Source organism: Aotus nancymaae, unplaced genomic scaffold, assembly GCF_030222135.1.
Source record: "Aotus nancymaae isolate 86718 unplaced genomic scaffold, 86718_ANA_hifiasm-v0.15.2.pri h1tg000016l, whole genome shotgun sequence".
NCBI lineage: Eukaryota > Metazoa > Chordata > Mammalia > Primates > Aotidae > Aotus > Aotus nancymaae.
This window is the reverse complement of record NW_026988428.1, coordinates 48,947,395-48,968,588: the sequence shown is the minus strand read 5'-3', so window position 1 is coordinate 48,968,588 and position 21,194 is coordinate 48,947,395. Positions and strand designations below refer to the sequence as shown.

At 36.8% G+C, this 21,194-nt stretch overlaps 1 protein-coding gene across 3 annotated transcripts in view; it reads right to left on the bottom strand.

The window, feature by feature from the left end:
• Positions 1-21,194, bottom strand: part of MSRB3 (methionine sulfoxide reductase B3) — a 186,150-nt gene that overhangs the window by 4,510 nt on the left and 160,446 nt on the right. For all 3 annotated transcript variants that reach the window (XM_012444910.3, XM_012444913.2, XM_021670230.2), the window contains one exon: positions 7,776-7,873. In XM_012444910.3, the coding sequence (XP_012300333.2) occupies positions 7,776-7,873 (98 nt within the window). The remainder of the gene's footprint in view (positions 1-7,775; positions 7,874-21,194) is intronic.

Below are 21,194 nucleotides of genomic sequence, written 5' to 3'. Positions count from 1 at the left end.
CTGTGAAAATCCATCATTTATCATGGAACAAAGAAACCAAAGCCTGAGGTAAATGACTTCCATTCATTCACTTATTTATGGAGTGCCTGCTACATGCTGGGCACTGTTATAGACTCCGGAATACAGACAACAAGCCCTGGCCTCATAGAGCTTATATTCTAGTGGGAGAGACAGAGAGTACACAAAAAAAAACAAGTGAACTATAAAGAATGAAAAGTAGAAAGCAACGCTAAGGAGGGAAAAAAGAAGGTGATATGAAATGTCAGATAGGGTGGTTGGGAGAGGGCTCCCTGGGGTGACTTTGGAATAAGGACCTGGAAGAAGTGAATCTCTAGGGGAGGGCATTTCGAGGAGAGGGAAGAGTCAAGATTTAGGTAACAGTATGAGAGAAAAGGCATGTCAATGATTTGTTAATTCTCACTGTGCTGGTCTGGTGTATAAAACACAAGTTTCAAGTAAAGAGTATGAATTGACAAGGGACTGGGGCTGAGATACCAAATGGAGATGAAAAGAGAAAAACGAGGGAAAGTGCGCATTACAATGAAAAGTGCTAGAATCTTAGTTTCCCTGTTGAACATGCTAAGCTCAGTGCTCAAGCATTCCCTAGTTATTAATAAATAGCACGAATAGCAACTTTGACTGTATGGCACTTCCATGTTAAAAGTGCATTCTCATTTCACTGCCAGCATACTGTGTCAGTTTACTAAAGAGCTAAAAATGAACCCTGAACTGATTTGATCTATTGCCTAGAAAATATAAAACAGGCCTAAAAAACAAATCTTGTATTATTTTACCACATTCTATGCAGGTTTAGGTAATATCAAGGCTGACAGCTCAGATTGCTTTTCCTTTCTATAAACAATTGATGCCAAATTTTTAGGCATCCACAGCTAAGATGAACCAGTAAAAATACATATGCTTGCCCAATGGACACAGGAAAACCCCCATTTCTGCCTGCCAAAATAGTCAAGGTGCTGTCCAACAGGAACTAGTGCTCTCGGTGACCAGTGTGTGTGCACAATTATTGATCTCAGATGCAGCCCCAACACTTAGAGCATTTGGCATTTAAGAGATGAAGTTTTCATATCCCTAAAAGCCTTAGGGTGTGTGTGTGTGTGTATGTGTGTATGTGTGTGTGTGTGTGTGTGTAATGAGAGAATACAGCTAGTTGGGAAAAATAAATAATATTGCCTTTGCTAATAATATCTTGAGCATCTTGAGAAAATAGTTCTATTTGTACTACACCAAAAATAAACTGTAGTAAGGATATATTTGAAGGTGTTTAAGAATAGTTATATGGTCTTAATTTCCCAAATCATATTTTAAAAATCCAAATTACAATAACTGAATCTGTTGAACTGTGTCCGTTTTCAACCTGTAGTTTCATTTGCTAATCTGGAACTAGTATTCTGGTTAAATAGAAAGGAAAACACTGATTCTAGGTGTGTCCTTAATCCAAAGCAAAAGAAAAAGGAGAAGTCATGAAGAGAAATTATAGTAAGAAAAAGACAATAAAAATCATTTGCTAACAGATATATGGGTTGAGGATGGGGGTAGAAAAATCCTCAGAAACTGAGTCTCCTGAAAATGATAGTTAGGCTTCATTATACTTGCCACAGAGTGTTCTGGAAGAGTCGCAGCAGCCTTAGGTTACTGAAGGAGAAGCAGCATCTCAAAACATAGAAAGGAGTTTATCTGATCTGTGGCACCGCACACACGCCCACCCCACTGCCAGCAAAGCCATTTGTCTGAGGGAAGCCTAACTTACACAGTGCCATTTGTGCCTCCTCCCAGGTAAACCCAGTCTCCCAGAGAGGAATGTTACTCGGTTTCTTTGAAAAGCACACAAGCCCCAATGGCTCCTCCCTGAGAGGTCGAGCATGGAGTCCATTCTTTGCAGCTTCTAGCCTTGGGAAAGCTGGGAGGATAAATGGAAGTTGTCAGCGATGCATTGTTTCTTTAGCTGCCTGCAAGCTCTGCCTCCCAGGCCCCAGCCAACTGGCAATGTGTTGGGATCTCTCAGCACACCTGGTTGTAACTGAAACAAACTGGTTGCTCGATGAAGAAATCTCTGAGACCTGCTGTTAATGATTTATTTCAGGATGGAATCCTTAGTGTGAATTTTGAACATTGTTTTTAATGCTGATGTGTTTCTTTATTTCACAGGTAAATGTACCTGAATATTCTAGTCTTCATTCTGAAGAGCATCAGATAATTGTTCAAAAGAAAACAATTGAATTATCACAAGAATCCTTTATCACCTAAACCTCCCTCTCAGAAAAGCTGGCAGCTAAAGAACCTGCAGAGAACCAAGGAAAAGGATCCCCCTAAAATAAGTATTTGAGCATCAAATTTAACATAATTCCTTAAAATCTAACTGCAGTTCTCAATTGTATGCATAGAAACACAAACAGTGTATTCAACACAGTTACATTTTTCTGCACTGATGTATTTCCCACTGTCTTAGAGGGTTTCTCCTAGCTATTCCTAGGATGTTTAGGCTTTACTATTGTCATTTTCTCTTAAGTGTTTGATCTATGACATGAAGCACTTTCAAAGCAGGGCTTTTACACTTGGGCACATGGGGCAGGATGGGAAAGAGAAAACAGTTTTCAGAAGAAAAGCAATTTACTTTGCCAGTAGTATTCTGTTTTCTCCCACTGTTATTGAAGACACTTGTGTTTAAGTGGGGGCTTTTTTCCTCTGTGCTTGTGATATTAATCTTTTGCCAAGGAAATGACTGTGAAGTCACCAGTTTAGCATTATGATTTTACTGAAAGATCAAGAAAAAGAGATGGGCTGTGAGTCTGAAGCCCTATTGTAACACATGGGTATCTTTAATCATCAGCAATATATGAGTTGTCATCTGCAGAAGATTAATAAGGTTTGGGGGTTTTACCAAAAACTGCTTAACTTTCGAAAAATGCTTTCTATTGGTGCATATTTACCTTTCTGTTGATTTGGCTGGCTTAGAACAAATTAATAACGATCTTAAACAAACTTAAGGGACTATACCATAGACTCAACAGTAATAACAGCACTCATAAATAGACTCCAATGTGGGTAAATTCAAGAGATCTGATGGTTTCCTTAAAGATTATTATAACAGTTAAGTGATTTATTAGACTCCCATTTGCTCCAGATGTAGAATTTTGATCTGAAGAAGAAAGAATTCCCCAAGTATTCTAGAAGGAACTTACTTCACTGAACTACCGCTTAAACCATGGAAATCTTACCTCTTTGCACTGAATTTAAACTCCTGACAAAGCATTGCTTAACAGGCTGGGGTTGAAGGATTAGGCAGAGGCTGTCAAATGATTATTCATAGTAGTCAGTGAAACTGGAATAGAAGCAATGTATTTTATCACTAACTGAAAATATAAATTAAATTAAGGAAAATTCTTTAGAGCCGAAAATTGTTACAAAATGGCTGCTGCTGAAGGGAAAATGTATGTGCCCACAAAGCGAGCAAACTGAAGATGAAGATTCCCTTTGGAAGAGAACTGAAATGTAATTTCTCAGCTCAATAGGTGGAATAACAAAAGAGAACAAATACAATTGCAACAAAAATCGAAAGTTTTCATAAGCAGCAATTGTAATGGAGACAGTGAAGAATCTCTCCCACCCCTGCTTATTTTCTGTGCTGTCAATGCAAAGATTAGGCAGTATGCTGTTTCCTATATAACAGTTCTTTTAGAAGAACCTCACTGCAAGACTTCTAGAAAAAGTGGTGATAGGACTGAGCCAATCTTAACTCTCTCAGTAACACTTTACTAAACACATTATCTGAGAAGTCACTGGACACATGGACAAACCTCTTTACAATGTACTGTAAAGAGGCAGTAGGCTATTAGCTCCCAGTGAGTCTACAATTCCTATGCAAATATGAGGGCTAATTCACTGCATGCATGGTGTCATCCCCACCACAATTTTTTTAAAAAACGATCCTAAGCACTAAAGTGAGAATTATGTAGGAACCAAAAGAACAATGAAATAGTGCCATACTGACAAACTGCTGAGCAGGTTGGGTCAATTTAGGTTTTGTCTATGAAGGCTCAGTTCATTTTTAGAAGTTGGCAGTTAAAGTTTCTTCCTATTTTGATATTTCATCTTTACCAAAAGGAAAGAAATATGCCACATAACATATCCAACTGAAAATGTCTACAACATACTAAAAGCATCTAATAATTTTTTTATAACACAAACCATATTGATGCAATTCAGTCCAGAGAAAAGACAAGCCATGTAAATTCAAAATACAACAAGAATTTTAGAAAGAGAGCAAACCAGAGAAGTTTCCCACACTATCTCACCAGCAAAAAGAAAAAGAACATCTTCAAAAATGGGAGAAGTTTTGAGCAGGAGAAGCAACTACATGAACTGAAAAACTATAAGGTAAAAGAAGATAAACAGAAAATGAAAAATAGTGCAAAAATGAGAAACTAGGAAATAAAATACAAATGGTTGCTCTAGCATGGGAACAATTAAATCTTTTATCAAGTCAAGGTGAAAAAAAGATGCCTGACAAAAAGGAAAATTAAAAAAAAAAACTAAAGAAAATCGTAAAACAAAAGGAAAATAAATGTGCACGGAATACACAAATAAAAGACAGAGAAACTGAAATGAAAGATACCCAGTCCACTTGAATTCGTTACGCTGTTTTTTTGTGCTTAGGTGGCAGACATCCCCTGCTCCATCCACAAGGGCACGTGGCTGGCACACATACCATTCTTTAGTGCTGGAACCTCATTCCCTCCTACAAGGAACTTACTTCACTATAAAGCATGTATTTTTATATGTACCTTAGTGGAACAAATTCTTCTCCCTCTTTTCTTTAAATTTAAGAGTTCTAGTTAAGAAAGGGTCAAACACTTTCAAAATATGAGAAGTGAATATGGTGAAAAAAGGAGCCTAAAGGGAGCAGGTCAGTGTTGGTTTGTCGCACAACTGTTAGGAAAGAACAGGAACAGTCACCTTAGGCTTTAACCATGGGGCCAACAGCTATGCTTGGTTTGGTTTGACCAAGCATGCTTGGTTTAACATTCTTTTAAGAATGTTGCCTAATGTTGGCATTGTTTGTGGGTTTCATTTCTCTTTGATCACTGGTCACTGTAGGACATCTTCATAATGATCTTTCCTAGACTACTACTGATGTTAAGAAAGAAGTTTATTCTAACAGTGAATATAAGAATTAGTCACAAAGCTATTAGAGAGTAGGGTCATAAGGAAAGTTAATATTGTATGCTTCATTTTTTCTGTACCTTTTAAATTTAGTTTTCATAAGATTCAATGTTTGAAAATGGGTTCTGAGTGAAAACAAGAAGAAATAATCATGTAATAGCATTTGTAGCTTAAAAAAGAAAATAAAAGAAGCAACTGTTAGTCTTAAAAGAGGCTTACTAATTTACAAATTAATGTGCACCTAATTTACAAATTAATGGGAGCCCTCCTACTTATAGTTTACCATTTTGTGAAATATTTTAGATTATTGGGCAGATAATCTCAATTTCTTTTAGTGACAGTTATAAAATCATCAATTAAATTTAATTGAATTTAAAACTAAATTGCAGGCTGGGCACAGTAGCTCACACATGTAATCCCAGCACTTTAGGAGGCTGAGGCAGGTGGATCACTTGAGCTCGGGAGTTCGAGACCAGCCTAGGCAACATGGTGAAACTCTGTCTCTACCAAAAATACAAAAAATTATCTGGGTGTGGTGATGCATACCTGTGGTCCCAGCTACTCAGACAGCTGAGGTCAGAGGATTGCTTGGGGCTTAGGAGGTAGAGTTTGCAGTGAGCCAAGATCGTGCCACCGCACTCCAGCATGGGCGACAGAGTAAGACCCCATCCCAAAAAACAAATAAACAAAAAACCCCCCAAAATTAAATTGCGTTAAGCCAACTGCCGGGAGATCATGGGATTTTTAAATTTTAATGACTCTTTTCAATCTATCTATGTGGCACCATAAAGAGCTCTGGAGAGTGCCCTAATTCAAGTCTCAGCAGCTCTGCCACTTAAATCATATAAACTGACCCAAGTTTACTTGCTCTCTTTGTGCCTCCGTTTCCTCAACTGTAAAATAACAGAGAAAAAAGAACCTACCTCTGAAGGCCATTGTGAGCATTAACCAGAGAAGCTTTTAAAAATGCTGCTGCCCACACTAAACTCATCCAATTACATTAGACCCTCTGGGGGTGAAACCCAGCACCAGAAAGTTCTATTGTCACCATCAGAGACTCCATTCTGAGAAAGAAGAGTGAGCTGAAAATGTGATTCAGATAAAATATGAAGTCTAATTTTCAAGACAGAGAGTAGTCTTCACACTTGGAGGATAGGAAACTTGCCAGTCTTTTTTTTTTTTAAATAAAAACAAAATTTCATCAGATGGTTAGGTTAAAACCAATCTCCCTCCCCACTTGGTAGTAAATATTCCATCTACTCCCTAAAAATCTTGTGCCTGGTGGAGGGGGTTAAAGAAAAATGGATAAAGGACAGGTAAAGAATGCTGAGAGAGGCCCATATGGCAATCACTTTGCTATTACCGCTGCCTGATTATGCCCCTGTACCGCTGATATGTCCAATAGATTCCCCAACAAAATACCTTGTGGTGTCAATAACTTTCAATGCCACAATGTTGCAGACTTAACATTTCACTTATTTAAAGCAGATTAGAAGAAAAAGACTGCCTCCAATAGAATATGGAGCTGCTCTTATTCCATGTAGAAGGAGATTCTATGTCTCTGTGTTTAAGCACAAAACCACAAGTTCAAGTCTCTCGATTGTGGGTGTCGAATTAACTATTTTTGCCTCCTCCTCAACACATGTTCATTTGCTTCCTTAGAGCCAGCATTAATTTGGTTAGAGCAGAACGGATGGAACTAATTAGAAAATCCTTGGAAATGAGGATGTCTATACATTAGGGGAAGCAGAAAAGGAATTACCTTATCTCATAGAGCCGACCTACCACTGAACTTCCACTTCCCACATCCTGTCTTCAACCAGCTTTCTCACACTCACCTAAGAAAAGCCATTTCTGAGGTCTTCCTTGAATGTGTTTGGATCATTGCCATTAGAGGCATTCTGACTGAAGTGGGTACACAGAACTGTAAGGTGAGGGAGCTTATCAAAACATCAGGTTATACAAAGCCACATAATGAAATCTTCATATGACCTAAGAACAGCACACTCTTCACTTTACTGAGTCAATTGAAGATGATTTTGTTCCTACCAATGATTTTGTTTAATAGTGGTGAAACCAATAACTGACTTTATTTATTTGTTTAATTATTTATGAGACAGGGCCTTGTTCTCTTGCCCAGGCTGGAGTACAATGGCATGATCATAGCTCACTGCAGCCTCGACCTACTGGGCTCCCGTGATCCTCCTGGCTCAGCCCCCTGAGTAGGTGGAAGTACAGGCATACACCATCATGCCCTGCTAAGTTCTAAAATATTTTCTGTAGGGACGAGGTCTCGTTACGTTGCCCAGACTGGTCTTGAACTCCTGGCCTCAAGTGATCCTCCCACCTCGGCCCTCTCAAAGTGTTGGGATTACAGGCGTGAGATATCACACCGGCCCTGACATTCCACTAGACTTGCTAAACACCTGAACATAGGCATCCTCAAACTTCATATAGACTTCATCATGCTTGTCTGTCCTTCTTGTGACCAGTCACTTGGCCTTAGTTGCTATATCTAGCACCACCAGGAGTCCTGAAAGTGTTTGCATTGCAGAGGGAGCAGCGTATTATGTTTTCAGAGAGGATGAACTCACCTGAGAGCAGCTTGTTTCCACCCTGTGCATCCCGTAGGAAAAGTCATCTGTGAATGTGATTGCCTCAGAACTGATCACATCGTGGAATGAAGGCCAACCTGGAGAACAGCAGGCACAGGAATCAAAGCAGAGAGGAGAGATATATAGCCTTGGGTTAGAATGCACTTTAAAGAAATACTAAGCAAATAATTAAAATTCTTAGTGTTTGTTTAACTTTTCAACCTGAAAAAGAAAGGTAAAAAGCTGAAGGAAAATATATTTTACGAGAGTATAATTATTTTTTAACCCTTCCTCACATTCAGATTACAGTTCCATTGGGGTTTGGTGCTTCATGAGACATTCTTAGACCATCCAATAGTTTTCTAGAGCATCCTTGAACTTAGATGGCTCTCTCTCACCACTCTTTCTTTTGTCTTCAGAGTCACTGGGCATGAAGCACTATCTTCCATTATGATGTTTTCTAAAACACAATCAATTGGTCTGGCTGTTAACTTTTCAACCATTCCATGCCTCCTTAGAAAGCAAGCTTTTTCAGTACTTAGTTTGGACAGTTAAAATATTTTTTTAAAAAAATGACTATCCTGTTGTCACCATCTTCATCTAATTTCCTGGAACAAGGGCTATCTGGAAATCATAGCATCTATCTATTTTCATGGGCAAGAAACTTGCTCACTTCATAGGAGAGACTCATAGAGCATCACTCCTCAGACATCTCTAGGTAGCACCTTGTCTCACAGAGCATCTTTTTCCAATTTTTATTGATTCTAGTGATTTTAAAACTATATGCACACTTTAAGAAACTTGATGGTAAGTGGATCATAAGATTGTACAAATGTTTTGAGTGTATGGTCAGGTTTTATGTTCAGTACTTAAGGTCATGTTTTTATGTTTCCCCAAAATATGTCTGGAGTTACTGAGCTGAAGCCTGAACCCTCAAAATGATGAAAGAGGGGTGATGTTGCTGAATTGCTGGTGCAATTTTTTTTCTTTTTCACAAGCCAAATTTACTTCTGCAGAAAGGAAGAAGCCCTTTAAGAACTCAGTACTTTGTGTTAATACACTTATTGAAAAAAACTGAATGCAAACTTCAACAATATGATTTTCAGTTTCAAATAAAACATATTAGGCCAAATCCCCCAAGCTCCTTCATCGCCCACAATGCAAGAGTATAGTATTCATAATCAGTGCTAGATTTAACATCAAAATTTTTAATACTTTCTAATTCCTTGATTTGAGCTCAAAATTGCGACAAAGTACCAGGAAAACCTGAACCTTCCAGACTATAACATTTCAAAAATAGTTATGCTGAGACATACTAGCATTCTTAAGAAAATGAATTTCTTCCCATTTTCTAAGTTCTAAAGAGAATTTGAATATATTCTAGGCTATAATATTTGGTTTACAATGGTTACTTGACACATTTAGGGGTTCTTCTTTGTTAATGACAGAAATGCCAATTGCTAGTGAAAACAGGTTTAATGGTGATATTTGAGGACATCGAAAAATAAAGTCATTTATCTATTAAAAGAAAGAAAACATTCCGTATTTTCCTTTTTAACCCTCAAGGGCATAACTCATTTAATTGCAATTTAAGGCAACTAATATTATGGGAGGGACACACTTGATTCAGTAGTAAACAGGTTTAGGAGTTTCATTGTTGTTCTGTTAAATTTACCATAAAGCTACCTTACCCCATCATCACATAGTCCTATTCCTAGAATTCAAAATAGGTATAGAGAAATATATATACATATATATTTTTCCTTTATGCTACATTGCATCTTATATTTATTTATCTTATTCTAGGCATTACCCTGGATTTAAATTTATTTTCATGCTTTCCTCCCTTACTAAGTAGTGAGCACCTTGAAGGCAGAGTCTAAACTCATTGACCTGAGTATTCTCATTGCCTAACACAGTGTCCAGTACAAAGGCACAACTCAAATATTTCTTAAACTTATTTCCAGTTAGCTGCAAATAAGCAAATGAGATAAATAATCACAGCACATCAGAGAGTTCTGCAAGAAAGAAAAAGAATAAAATCATACTCCTTACATACCAGCTCAGGAAATATTAGTGCTAGTTTCTCACTGCAGTATCCAACTTGGCTCAATCATTGTAATTAAGCTTCTTTATGTAGGGGAGAGGCATACTCTTGTGTATTTAGGAGAGGAGAAACATGAAGTTCATCTAGTTCACTCCTTTTACAGGGTTTTGGGGTTGGGAGGGAGCAGAAGGATAAGTTACCTGCCAAGGTTACACAGGCAGCAAGTAGCAGAGCCTAAACTAGGATATGAATATTCTGACTTTAGGACACTTTCCTTACGTTCCGCTTTCTTCCTCAATTTTTTCTTCCTGAATTAGATATGTACAGAATTTTCCAGAAAACTATGTTCAAGAATAGAGCAGGATGACGGAGGGTGAAACAGAGTGGAGGTCTCAAAAGATTTCAGTGTTTCTGGGAAACTGTTGATGCTTGAATAGTTTGTTGTTTACCATGGCAGTATTTAAACATTAGAAGAGACACTAAAAAACCAAAAATAAAGAAAGACATTTCAAAGATCCCCAAAACTCACATGTCCCTTTGCCCTTTAGAAGAAATGGCAGATTTCAAAATGGAATATTCAGTATGTCAACCCAAATCTTGATTAGTGGAGATGGACAGGAGAAACCATGCTGGAGACTGTGCTCCCTGTGATGGAACACATTTCAAAAGACAATCATGGCCAACTGGGCCAATAGGGTTAACAAAGGAGGATGCTGAGTTGCTTTGCTAAGCTTTCTCAGAAAAAGTGACATTCTATAGAAAGAATACATCAGAAAGGTAAGTACTTAATGACAATCAAACCAAGAAGGACTTTCCCCCAATAATAAACTGTCTTATGGCCGAGAAGCCACAGTGATGACAGCACTTTGAAAGTGGAATTCCCTCATCATGTGAAACTATTTAAAGAAAGAACTCTTCACTGCTGTAAAAATCCTCAAAGGAAACCTTGCCCCCACTCCTAATAATAATGAAAGTGCTTCAAAGGGTGATAGGCAAAGACTGAAGCAATCTGCATCTTGTTGAGAAAATTATCTTGAGCAAAAGGGTGGGGGAAGGGGAGTGTGTTTATGTCAGTTTTGACATTAAAGAAAGATCATCCATCCTCCTTTCTCTAGGATTTTTCTTTTGGTCTTCTAACAAAACATTATTTGTTTTGGATGCATTCCATGCACTTTTTAAAAGAAAAGTCATGTGAAAACCTGTATAAACAGGGTCGGTTCACCCCACCCCCAACATATCCTTTTGTTTCTATTTGATGAGATTGGATTAGGTCTATTATCATTTCATTTCAAAGAATATAAACTGTACTTTTTAGATACTAGCCTATTATTACCAAGGATGCCTTATTTTCAATAAGTATGTTCACCCCTCAAAGAATTCCCATCTCTAGATAGCAAATAAATATATGTACAACCGAAGCAGGCAAGTTGAAATATGGCAGTTCTGCTTAAATTTTATTCACTCATCAGGTCACATTCATCTGCAGATATAATGTCATACTTCTCACATCATGTCAAGCAACTCCAGGATATGCTCATTTTCATCTCAAATATAAGAGCAAGTGATCCAGATGAGTAGTTTTAGCTCCTTTGGTGCTTGCCATATCGTCTACACTAGAATGGATTGTTTTTTTAGATTGCAGCATAAATAATTATTCCCCCTTCAACCCATAATGTAGCTTAATAAATCTGTTCCAAGTCTACTTGAACCCGTAATTGAATAATGGCATAGCTCTCCACAAGTAGTATTCTGTTGACAAATTCTAAATGTTTCATGCCAACTGCCTCAAAAGAAAAACTTTCCAAGCTCTCTATCCCAGTAAATTCCACCTTTAAAAAAAATCTGTGAAACAAGTTGTTAAAGTTAGCAACAAAGTGTAACCAAGCTGAAGTCAATTCTATCTGAACCACGTCTAAAAAATGTGGCCCTCATTGTCCTATTCTTAATTTAACAAGAATTGCTATACAGCTTTCACTTCCCCTAATCCTTCCCCACCCTAAAACTTAGAAGCCTTGGTAGTCAGCTACATGACCCATCAGTAGAACCTACCAGAAACTACTCATGAATGAGAACTTATTGAATTGAAAGGTAATCGCACATGTTTTGTTATTTTCAAATGTAAAGTAAGTTTGAACACAATGAATCCCACTGGGTTTGGGTGATGGTTTAATAACAATGATACATATTTTAGCACAGTTTTGGTGACACAAGCTGGAGGAACAGGTCCTTATTTTTGTATTAGTCCTCAGCTCTCTAATTCCTGGGCCATATTTCAAAATTTGTAGTATTTTGATTATTTGTAGCTGGAATCTGTTAACCTCGCTGGCTACAATTTACCTTACTACCTAACTCAAGATAAATAATCCAACTCCTTATGTAGTTCCTCTGCTAACAAGAATTGTTTGAAGCTTAGAGCCCTGACTCTTGCCAAATTATTTAATATTGACTTGATCTGATGCTTCAAGTATAACTTCTATCTCATTTAAATACATAATTATTTATTCCCCTTCAAAGACCCATTTGGTTGCAATATAGTCGTCCAAAAACTTAAGTAGTAATCAACCAAATATGTTCATGTGGTAGAAAATCAAACAAAATGGCTCATAATGAGACATTCCGTGTCAATTCCCCCATACCCACAAGCAATCACAATCAATAGATTTTCTATTTAATTCTTAAAAAATATGCTTATGCTGCTATCTCTTATTTCATTTTTAACCTGTGCTGTCCAATACAGTAGCTACCAGTCATGACACTGTTTAAATTTGAATTAATTAAAATTAAATTATAGTTCCTCAGTCACATTAGCCACATTTCAAGTTCTCAACAGTTTTAAGTATCTAATGGTGACCATATTAGAGAGCAAAGGTGTACATATAGAACATTTCCACCAAGATTTCCAGAGACATAGAACATTTTCATCATTGAATAGTGCTGTTTTAGACATTATGAATTTATTTCTTCTTATGAAAGATTAATATTTAGTATTCATACCTACATAATCTCCCCTCCCTTCCCCTTTCCAATTTTTTGATACTTAGGTTATTTTTAGTTTCTTTAAAACCTCATTGGGTAATGTCTGCCTCTTGAACAAAATGTAAGTAAAAATTAAAACAGAGTTTGTTTCATTTACCACTGTACTGGCAACAAACTAAAAGAGTGTCTGCTACATAAAAGTTGTTCCAAAAAAATTATCTCATAAATGAACAATTGAATGTATGAATATCTGTAGATTAAGAGAACACCATTCAGCTACCCATGCTGTAAGACGGCCTTAGAACTCTCATTTTCCCTCCACCTATCCTTTCCCCCATTCCAATGACCAACTGTAATTAAGTCTTTGGTGCTTTTCTATAGACTCTAAGAATTGAAAACTAATAAACATTATTCATATTATTCTGCCAAATCGTTACTGCAACAGGTAATCCTAGGAGACCAAAAATCAAATTGATTTTCCATCTTTTACACAGCAACACTTGTTAAAAGGCATGCCACACTTCTTTTTTTGTCTGGATTTTGACTTTGTTGCACAACTGTACAAACTTCTTCTGTATTCAAAATTTTATTTTTTGAGTTTTTAATTACAAACATTTCAAGCATATGCAAAGGTATACAAATAACAGACCAGGTATCCGTGATTTAACAGATGTTCACTGCCTAGGTTTCGCAGGTATTACCTTGTTTTCTGTATTGTCTTCAGGTTTCTTTCTCCCCCTAACAATTACAGTTGTTCTGCTGCCAACCTTGTTCCCTACTCTTATGCCTCCTGGTACTCCAAAGACAATTGCATACCTACCATTCCCACACTTGTTTTGATTCATCTTCTAAATTTGTCTATATTCAGAAGCAATATATACTGTTTTAAATGTTTAGAATTTTATATAAATGGCATTGCATTGTAGGTATTTTTTGGCAACTTATGTTTTCACATTATTGTTGGTCTCTGGCTTTCTTGGTAACAGCATCAGCTTTCTTTATAAAAGAAATATCTTTTCAAATATTTCTGAGAATATTAACTAGAGAGTTGTTTCATTTTAGTTTTTTCATGATTCTGTAAAATATTTCTGCTCCCTCTGGGGCAATTGCTCTTTTTATCTTGGTTTTTAAATTTCAAGTTCTTGGTTTCCTTCATATATCTTTGATGATCTTTGATCAACAGTTCCTATTTAAACATGGAGGCCAAGGTCAGTTATCCTATACATCTGATTGAGGCTTTCTCTGCTATTAGATGTGGTATGGGTTTGTATCCTTAGCAGGCCTTCCCTCTGAATATAAAAGCTGCCTGGGAACTCCAGGACTGTTGTCATCAGTTGCTGATGGACAAAGTCTCGTCCTGGAGTTCCCTGAATACCTCAGTGGGAAATGGTTTACTCTGGAATATCAACACCTCAATAGCAGCCCCAATTATCCCAGACAGGCTGTTTAATAACTTCAGAGAGCAGTCTTCCAGACTTGTTTTCTTGTGGGTAACTGATGATCTGTCATTCTAAATATGATGAGGAAAATGTGAAACTGGTCTAGTTGCTCTTTAGACTTTCAGTTAAGCACCTTGTTGTCAGGCCTCCATTTTGCCCTTGCCAATTCTGAGTTCTTTCTGAGCCTTTTTGTAATCTGCTGGGCATCTGAAAAAACTCTTGTACATATTTTGGGCTGCAGGTTTCTTTAATTGATCATACTCATTAAATGCATTTCCACCCATTTTTTTCCCCTGGAAAAACTTTAAGCTTCCTTTTCTATTCAAGGCTCCCTACCCCACTCTAATTCTCTTTGCAATGGATTTCTTCTTTTACTCCACCTCTTCTTTTTCTTACTCTCATTTAAAGAGGTCTCTTGAGAGAGAGGGGAAATAAACATGTATGCTCAGTTTACCATCTTGAATAAGAAGGCAAGAATTCTTTTTAAAAAATTGCAAACTTTAGTCTCTTGATCTAATATTTCATTTGAAGAAGCAACAGATTTGAGGCATCATAATTTTTCTACTAAGATTACATTTTTAAAATCTTAATAATAAAAATAGCAAAATCTGTGTAAGTTTTAGCAGCTTAAACTGGCTGAGATTTAACTCTGTAGCTAAAAACTCATTATAAGTTAGCTGTATAGGATTAATATGAACTTTTATGACATCTGAAATGGCATCTGAGTTAGAATTGGAAGGTTAGAATGGTCTCTTCATTGTCTAGTTCAGTGGAAAGGAACTTCTTAGACCAGCTTTCAAGTTTTTATTTGCTTGGTATTGTTTGAGAATTTATTGTGTTTCTGCCCTCCTGCCATTGCAAATATAAGGACATGTTGCCCTACATGCTGATGACATGATTTCATTACTTCAAGCAAACAACAGTCTCAAGAAGCAAACTAGTTCAGTCCAGACAAAGAGTGTAAGAGTAATTGTGACAAAAAGAAAATCACTGGTTTTGGCAAACATTCTCCTATGCTTCATTCAGCTTTATTAAGAGGTACCTGAAATAAAAATGATACTTAAAATATTTATCTTGGCTGGGCGCAGGGGCTCACACCTGTAATCCCAGTACTTGGGGAGGCTGAGGCAGGTGGATCACCTGTGGAAAGGAGTTCAAGACCAGCCTGGCCAACATGGTGAAAATACAAAATACAAAAATTAGCTGGTCCTGGTGGCACATCTCTGTAGTCCCAGCTACTCAGGAGCCTGAGGTGGGAGAATTGCTTGAACCTGGGAGGCAGGTTGCGGTGAGCCAAGATTATGTCACTGCACTCAGCCTGGGAAACAGAATGAGATGCTGTCTCAAAAAAAAAAATTATATATATATATATACACACACACACACACACACTTATTATTATATATATTTTATTATATGTGTAATATATAGGGAATTTAGAATATGCATAAAATTAGCATAAACCTATAGACTCTAAAATTCATGCAGATAAAAACGTAAATAAAATTTAAAATTTAAATGCAATGTACCTTTCAAAAATTAACTTTATTTTGGCTAGCAGTTGCCTTGCTTTCTCATCTAGCTGTCCAGGAACCCAGTAGTTGTAAATGGTGGTGGCACTAACTGCCAGGGGCATTCTGGATAAAATGATGATTGAGGTCCACCTAAAGGCTTTTAAGCAGCCTAGTAACATGATCAAATTTGTATTTTAGAAAAATGGTTCTGAAAGCAGGCTGGAGGGATGTGGGATAAGTAAGAGAGAACATGGAAGTGTGTATATCAGATGAAAGACTGTATACTGGAACAGAAATAATAAAACTCTAATGGGACTAGAAAGCAGGGAAGTTTATAGAGCAATGAACAGAGTAGAATTCACTGATTTTGGTGACTGTGGTACATGTGGGACAGTGAAGACGGGCAGGATCACATTATTACTAGGTTTCCAGCTTATGTGACTAACTGAATCATGCTAGATATACATTTTTACAGAGAAAATAACAAAATTAGTTTCTAGTGGATGTAGGAGACAAAGGAACATGTGAGATCAGAAATGAGACCCAAGCTCAAGATACAGATTGGAAAGTCATCCGAACATAAAAGACAGTAAGGTCCTGGGTAAGGATATGTAGGAGGGGTGAATATGGAGGGAGAGGAGAACCAGAGAGGTATTTAAATGTTGAGCAAAAGAATAAAAGTCAGTGGGATGGAGGAAAAGAAAAGAGAGCACTTCAAGAAATAGGAAGAGGACAAGGGAATCAGGACAGAGTCTGAAAAAAAGAGAAAATTGCTTAAGGATGGAGCACAGACAGCAGTTACATAATTTACAGAAAGGACAAGTTAAGTAAGGGCTGAGAGGACATTGCGGATTTCAACAATTAATATTAGATTGGAAAGCACAGTAAAGAAGAGATGGGGAACAGAGACTGCTCTTTTACAGTCTGCAGGGAAGGAAGGTAAAATAGGTTGATGGCTACAGGAAGAACACAATGAGGTTTATTTTAAGATATTTGGAATCAAGGTCCCTATCACTCATCCCATCTTTCTGTTTTCTAAAGTGTTTAAAATGTCACAATATTATTTTCCTAATGAAATTTCTGCAATAAAATTAGTGATATAAAAATATTTAGACATGTTAAAAAAAATTAAGCATTACTCAAATGCTCCTAAGGATACTGAACAGAAGCCATATTTGAAGAAAGACTACAAGAATCTTTTTTATTTTTATTTTATTTTTAATTCGTTTGTTGTTGTTCCCAATATCTTGTAGTCTACCAAACTGAAGAGTCATGGCTGTAATGCTTTAAATGACCATTGTAATCTGTTTTGCTTTCTGACACAAAGTAGGTGCTCAATCAATATGGCTGGAGAAATTAACCCAGAACTTTAATCCTAGGTCAGATTCCCATGTCAAACATGTTTGTGGCACCCAGTAGTAGTTTTTTAAAGCAGTGTATCATGGTTTGCAATTATTTATTTATATGGGGAATTTCTGATTAATGTTTGCTTCTTTCACTAAGTACTGTGAGCCCATGATTACTTTATTAACTATTACAATGTCAATACCAAGTTCATGGAAATATTTCTTAAATGAATTATAAAGAAAATATCATCACATATTTCATTATTACATTATATGTACAAGATTTGACTTAATTAAAAGATAATAATTTCCCACTTAGAATAGTCAAAATTATAGAGACAGAAAGTAGAATGATAGTTGCCAGGGAATGGTAGGAAGATGGAAAGGAGCATTATTATTCATGGGTCCAGAGTTTCCATTTTACAGGATGAAAAGAGTTATGAAGTTGGATGATGGTGATGGTTGCACAACAATGTGAATGTGTTTCATACCACTGAACTATACACTTAAAAATAGCTGCTATGCTAATTTTCTTATGCGCATTTCACCACAATAAAAAATTAGAGAAAAGAAATGATGATGACTGTCTATAAGCCAGGATAGAGAACACTCCCCAGTAGCTCAATCAGTGAGCTCCTTGATCTTGGACTTCCTAGCCTCCAGAACTCAGAGAAATAAATTGATTTTGTTTAAGCACACTCACACAAAAAGATAATCACTTAGCCTGAATATGACTATCATTAGGCCAACTGAAAAAAAAATTTTAAATAGGCAAAGAATTTCTACTGTTTTACTTTAGACATTTTTTAACAAACATCAAATTTATCATGTTTACGTTTCCTGCCTATCAAAAATAGTGCATTTCTTCAAAAATTGATTAATAATTTCAGATGTACAAACAGTGTAGCCTTATCACCCATAATCATTTCAGGCATTTGAATCTATTTAAGGACAATATGACTAAGACTGTCAAGAATACTGAGGTGTCCTTTGGGCAGTGTGAACATCTGGTATCTATTCTCTTCGGAGATTAATAATGTAGCTGTACTGCAGCAAGCTTTACTAATTCCTTTGAGCCCTGCACAACATTTTTAAATGGTTCCAAATACACAGGATCTCTAATTGGTATGGATTTCATCCACAGTTTTCTTGCAATCTCCAAATGTCTCAGCAAATCCTAAGCAGGAATTGACAGAGGCCAGCTTCCCTATTTCCCTTTGTGAAGGCAGCTGTTGATAGTATTTTTCCAGGTTCAATAAAATTACTGAACTCAAACCATTTCAACCAAAAAACTGGAGACGGAGACTTTATCTTCCCTGGCCTGAACGCTGTCTCTTGCTACTTTAAATCACAGTTAATGTTTTTAAAAATATATCTTACATAGAAGTCAGTTGTAGACCTTTAGCATCAAAGGACCTGAGCCACATCACATGGAACAGCCTGACCTTTAGCCATAATTTCTAAGTGCCATTAAAAAATATTTCTCAAAATGGTTTTAAATTTAGTGTTGACCTAGTAACCTTGATCCAAAAACATTCAACTTTAGATGATTATTTTATTTTGCTTCCAAAAGCTCTTCAGTCCAGTGAGGCATCCATTAGGAAGCCTCACAAGGAGTTTGAAGTTTGCTTAGAATTTATTAGCTACATCAGACAGGAAGATGGTGATGTGGGTTGCTTGCTGAGCAAAGATTATTTACTGTGCTTAACTGACCTTAAAAATACCAAGTGAGATATAGGATGGGGAAATTCAAAGAAATACAGATTCTACTCTCAGCAACATGCAATTCAGACTAAAAATGAAATAATGTATCATTCAACTGCAGTCCTGAATTAGGGCTATTCACTACAAAGCATTATTTGGGACTCTAATGCAAACTATTACTCATATTTCTTGGTTGGATACTTATCAAAAATTTCAGAGTAATTCCTCTCATAAATATATGTACCTGATGAAAATGTAAGATCACTTCTAAGGGGCAGTTAAGTCTCAACATTCTTTCACTTACCTAAATTTTCTCCTGACAGTTTTCTCTAACTGAAACCTCTCCAACTTCTGAATGGGGTTTAGATCTTTATTCTACTACATATATTTTAAGTACTACAATCTGAAATAAAATATTTCCTTGTTTTTATAAATCTTCTATGATTATTCATGAGTCTACATCACCTTTTTGTGATATGTCAAAACTTAGTCCACCTACTAACATTTAAATTCTGAAAACCATTCTTGAAAAGATAGTTTGAAACAGAACAGATTGCTCAGAAAAGGTATTAAGAACATATATTTTAGGGCAAAATAATTACTTAGAATTGTTTACATGACAAATGATGTTTTGCCTTTGTGGCAGGCAGACACATGGCAAAATTGAAGCAATTTATCAAATACTATACATTCCTTAATATATTACATTTTTAAAATAGATTACTTCAAAAAGGCATGAAGGAACCTATATCGAACCAAAGCATACTCTATTACTAGCCCTTCTTTTTAAGATCCTTTAGGGAAATCTTTGCCAACCCCCAATGCTCTACTTTGTCACATATGTATCACTTTCTAATATACCATAACTGTTTATTATGCTTTTCGTCTCCTGGCTTTATTTTCCCTGCTAGAATGCAAGCTCCAGGAAGAGAAAGATAATTGTTTTGTTCCCAATGTATTCCAAACTTCTCAAATATATTTTGGTTGAATGAATTTTCTATATGCACTCCTGTTACCCTGGAAATCTGGAATTTAAAGACAACACTAGCTTTGGTTTTAAAATACACAGATACAAGTCTTTATAACAGAAGTAGTTCTAGAGTCTCCAGGTAACTTATTAATATCTGTTGAAAATTTTGGCACCTGATGACAGTCTTCTTTAAGTCCCAAACAACTGCCTACATTCTAGGAAACTTCAACGAAAGTAACCCACTTATCACTCCTAATATTGACAGCTCTAGGAGTACTTCAGAGAACTAAAACTAAGTCCATGGCTCATGCCTGTAATCCCAGCACTTTGGGAAGCCAAGGCGGGTGGATCACCTGAGGTCGGGAGTTTGAGACCAACCTGATCAACATGGAGAAACCCCATCTCTACTAAAAACACAAAATAAGCCAGGAGTGGTGGTGCATGCCTATAATCCCAGCTACTCGAGAGGCTGAGGCAGGAGAGTTGCTTCAACTCGGAAGGTGGATATTGCGATGAGCTGAGATCCCGCCATTGCACTCCAGCCTGGGCAACAGGAGTGAAACTCCATCACAAACAAACAAACAAAGTCCATAAAGCCAGGGCTCTGCATCAATACCCATACGTACGAGGGACCCTTGTAATTTGGTGGTTTCAATGGCTTTGAAACTGACCACTGACAAGCTTAAAATGCTTTAAAATTAGATGTCATCACATGAAGAGTGTTGAATCTCAGATGCATACATTTGGCAAAGACACTATGGTACTGCACTCATATTTCAATGTGTCCACTGGACCTCTGTGACCAAAAAAAAAAAAAAAAAGAACAAAATTCAATAAAGGTCCAAGCATACCCATAATATAATATAATCCACGATCTACAGTTTAACATATTATTTTGTCAACTGGGCAGTAATATTTAAGTCTTACTCCACTAAATGGTAACTAATTAATATACAAAAGATATGGCCCCTTAGTACTGAGTAGGCACAAAATAGACAACTTGTTAAATAAGTGAGCCAACATGAGGCTGAAGAAATATTAACAAAAATTGTGAAAATGATATTACAATCAATCAACGTATATATTTCAGGATTTTTTTTTCTGAGACAAAGTCTCTCTCTCATCCCCCAGGCTGGAGTGCAATGGTGCAATCTCAGCTCAGTGCAACCTCCGCCTTCCAGGTTCAAGAGATTCTCATGCCTCAGCCTCCTGAATAGCTGGGATTACAGGTGCTTGCCACCACACCCAGCTAATTTTTTTTATTTTTAGTAGAGACAGGGTTTCACTATGTTGGCCAGGCTGGTCTCAAACTCCTGACCTCAGGTGATCCACTCACCTCAGCCTCCCAAAGTGCTGGTATTACAAGCGTGAGCTACCACGCCTGGCCTATTTTCAATATTTTTAATAAACATCACCTCTCAAG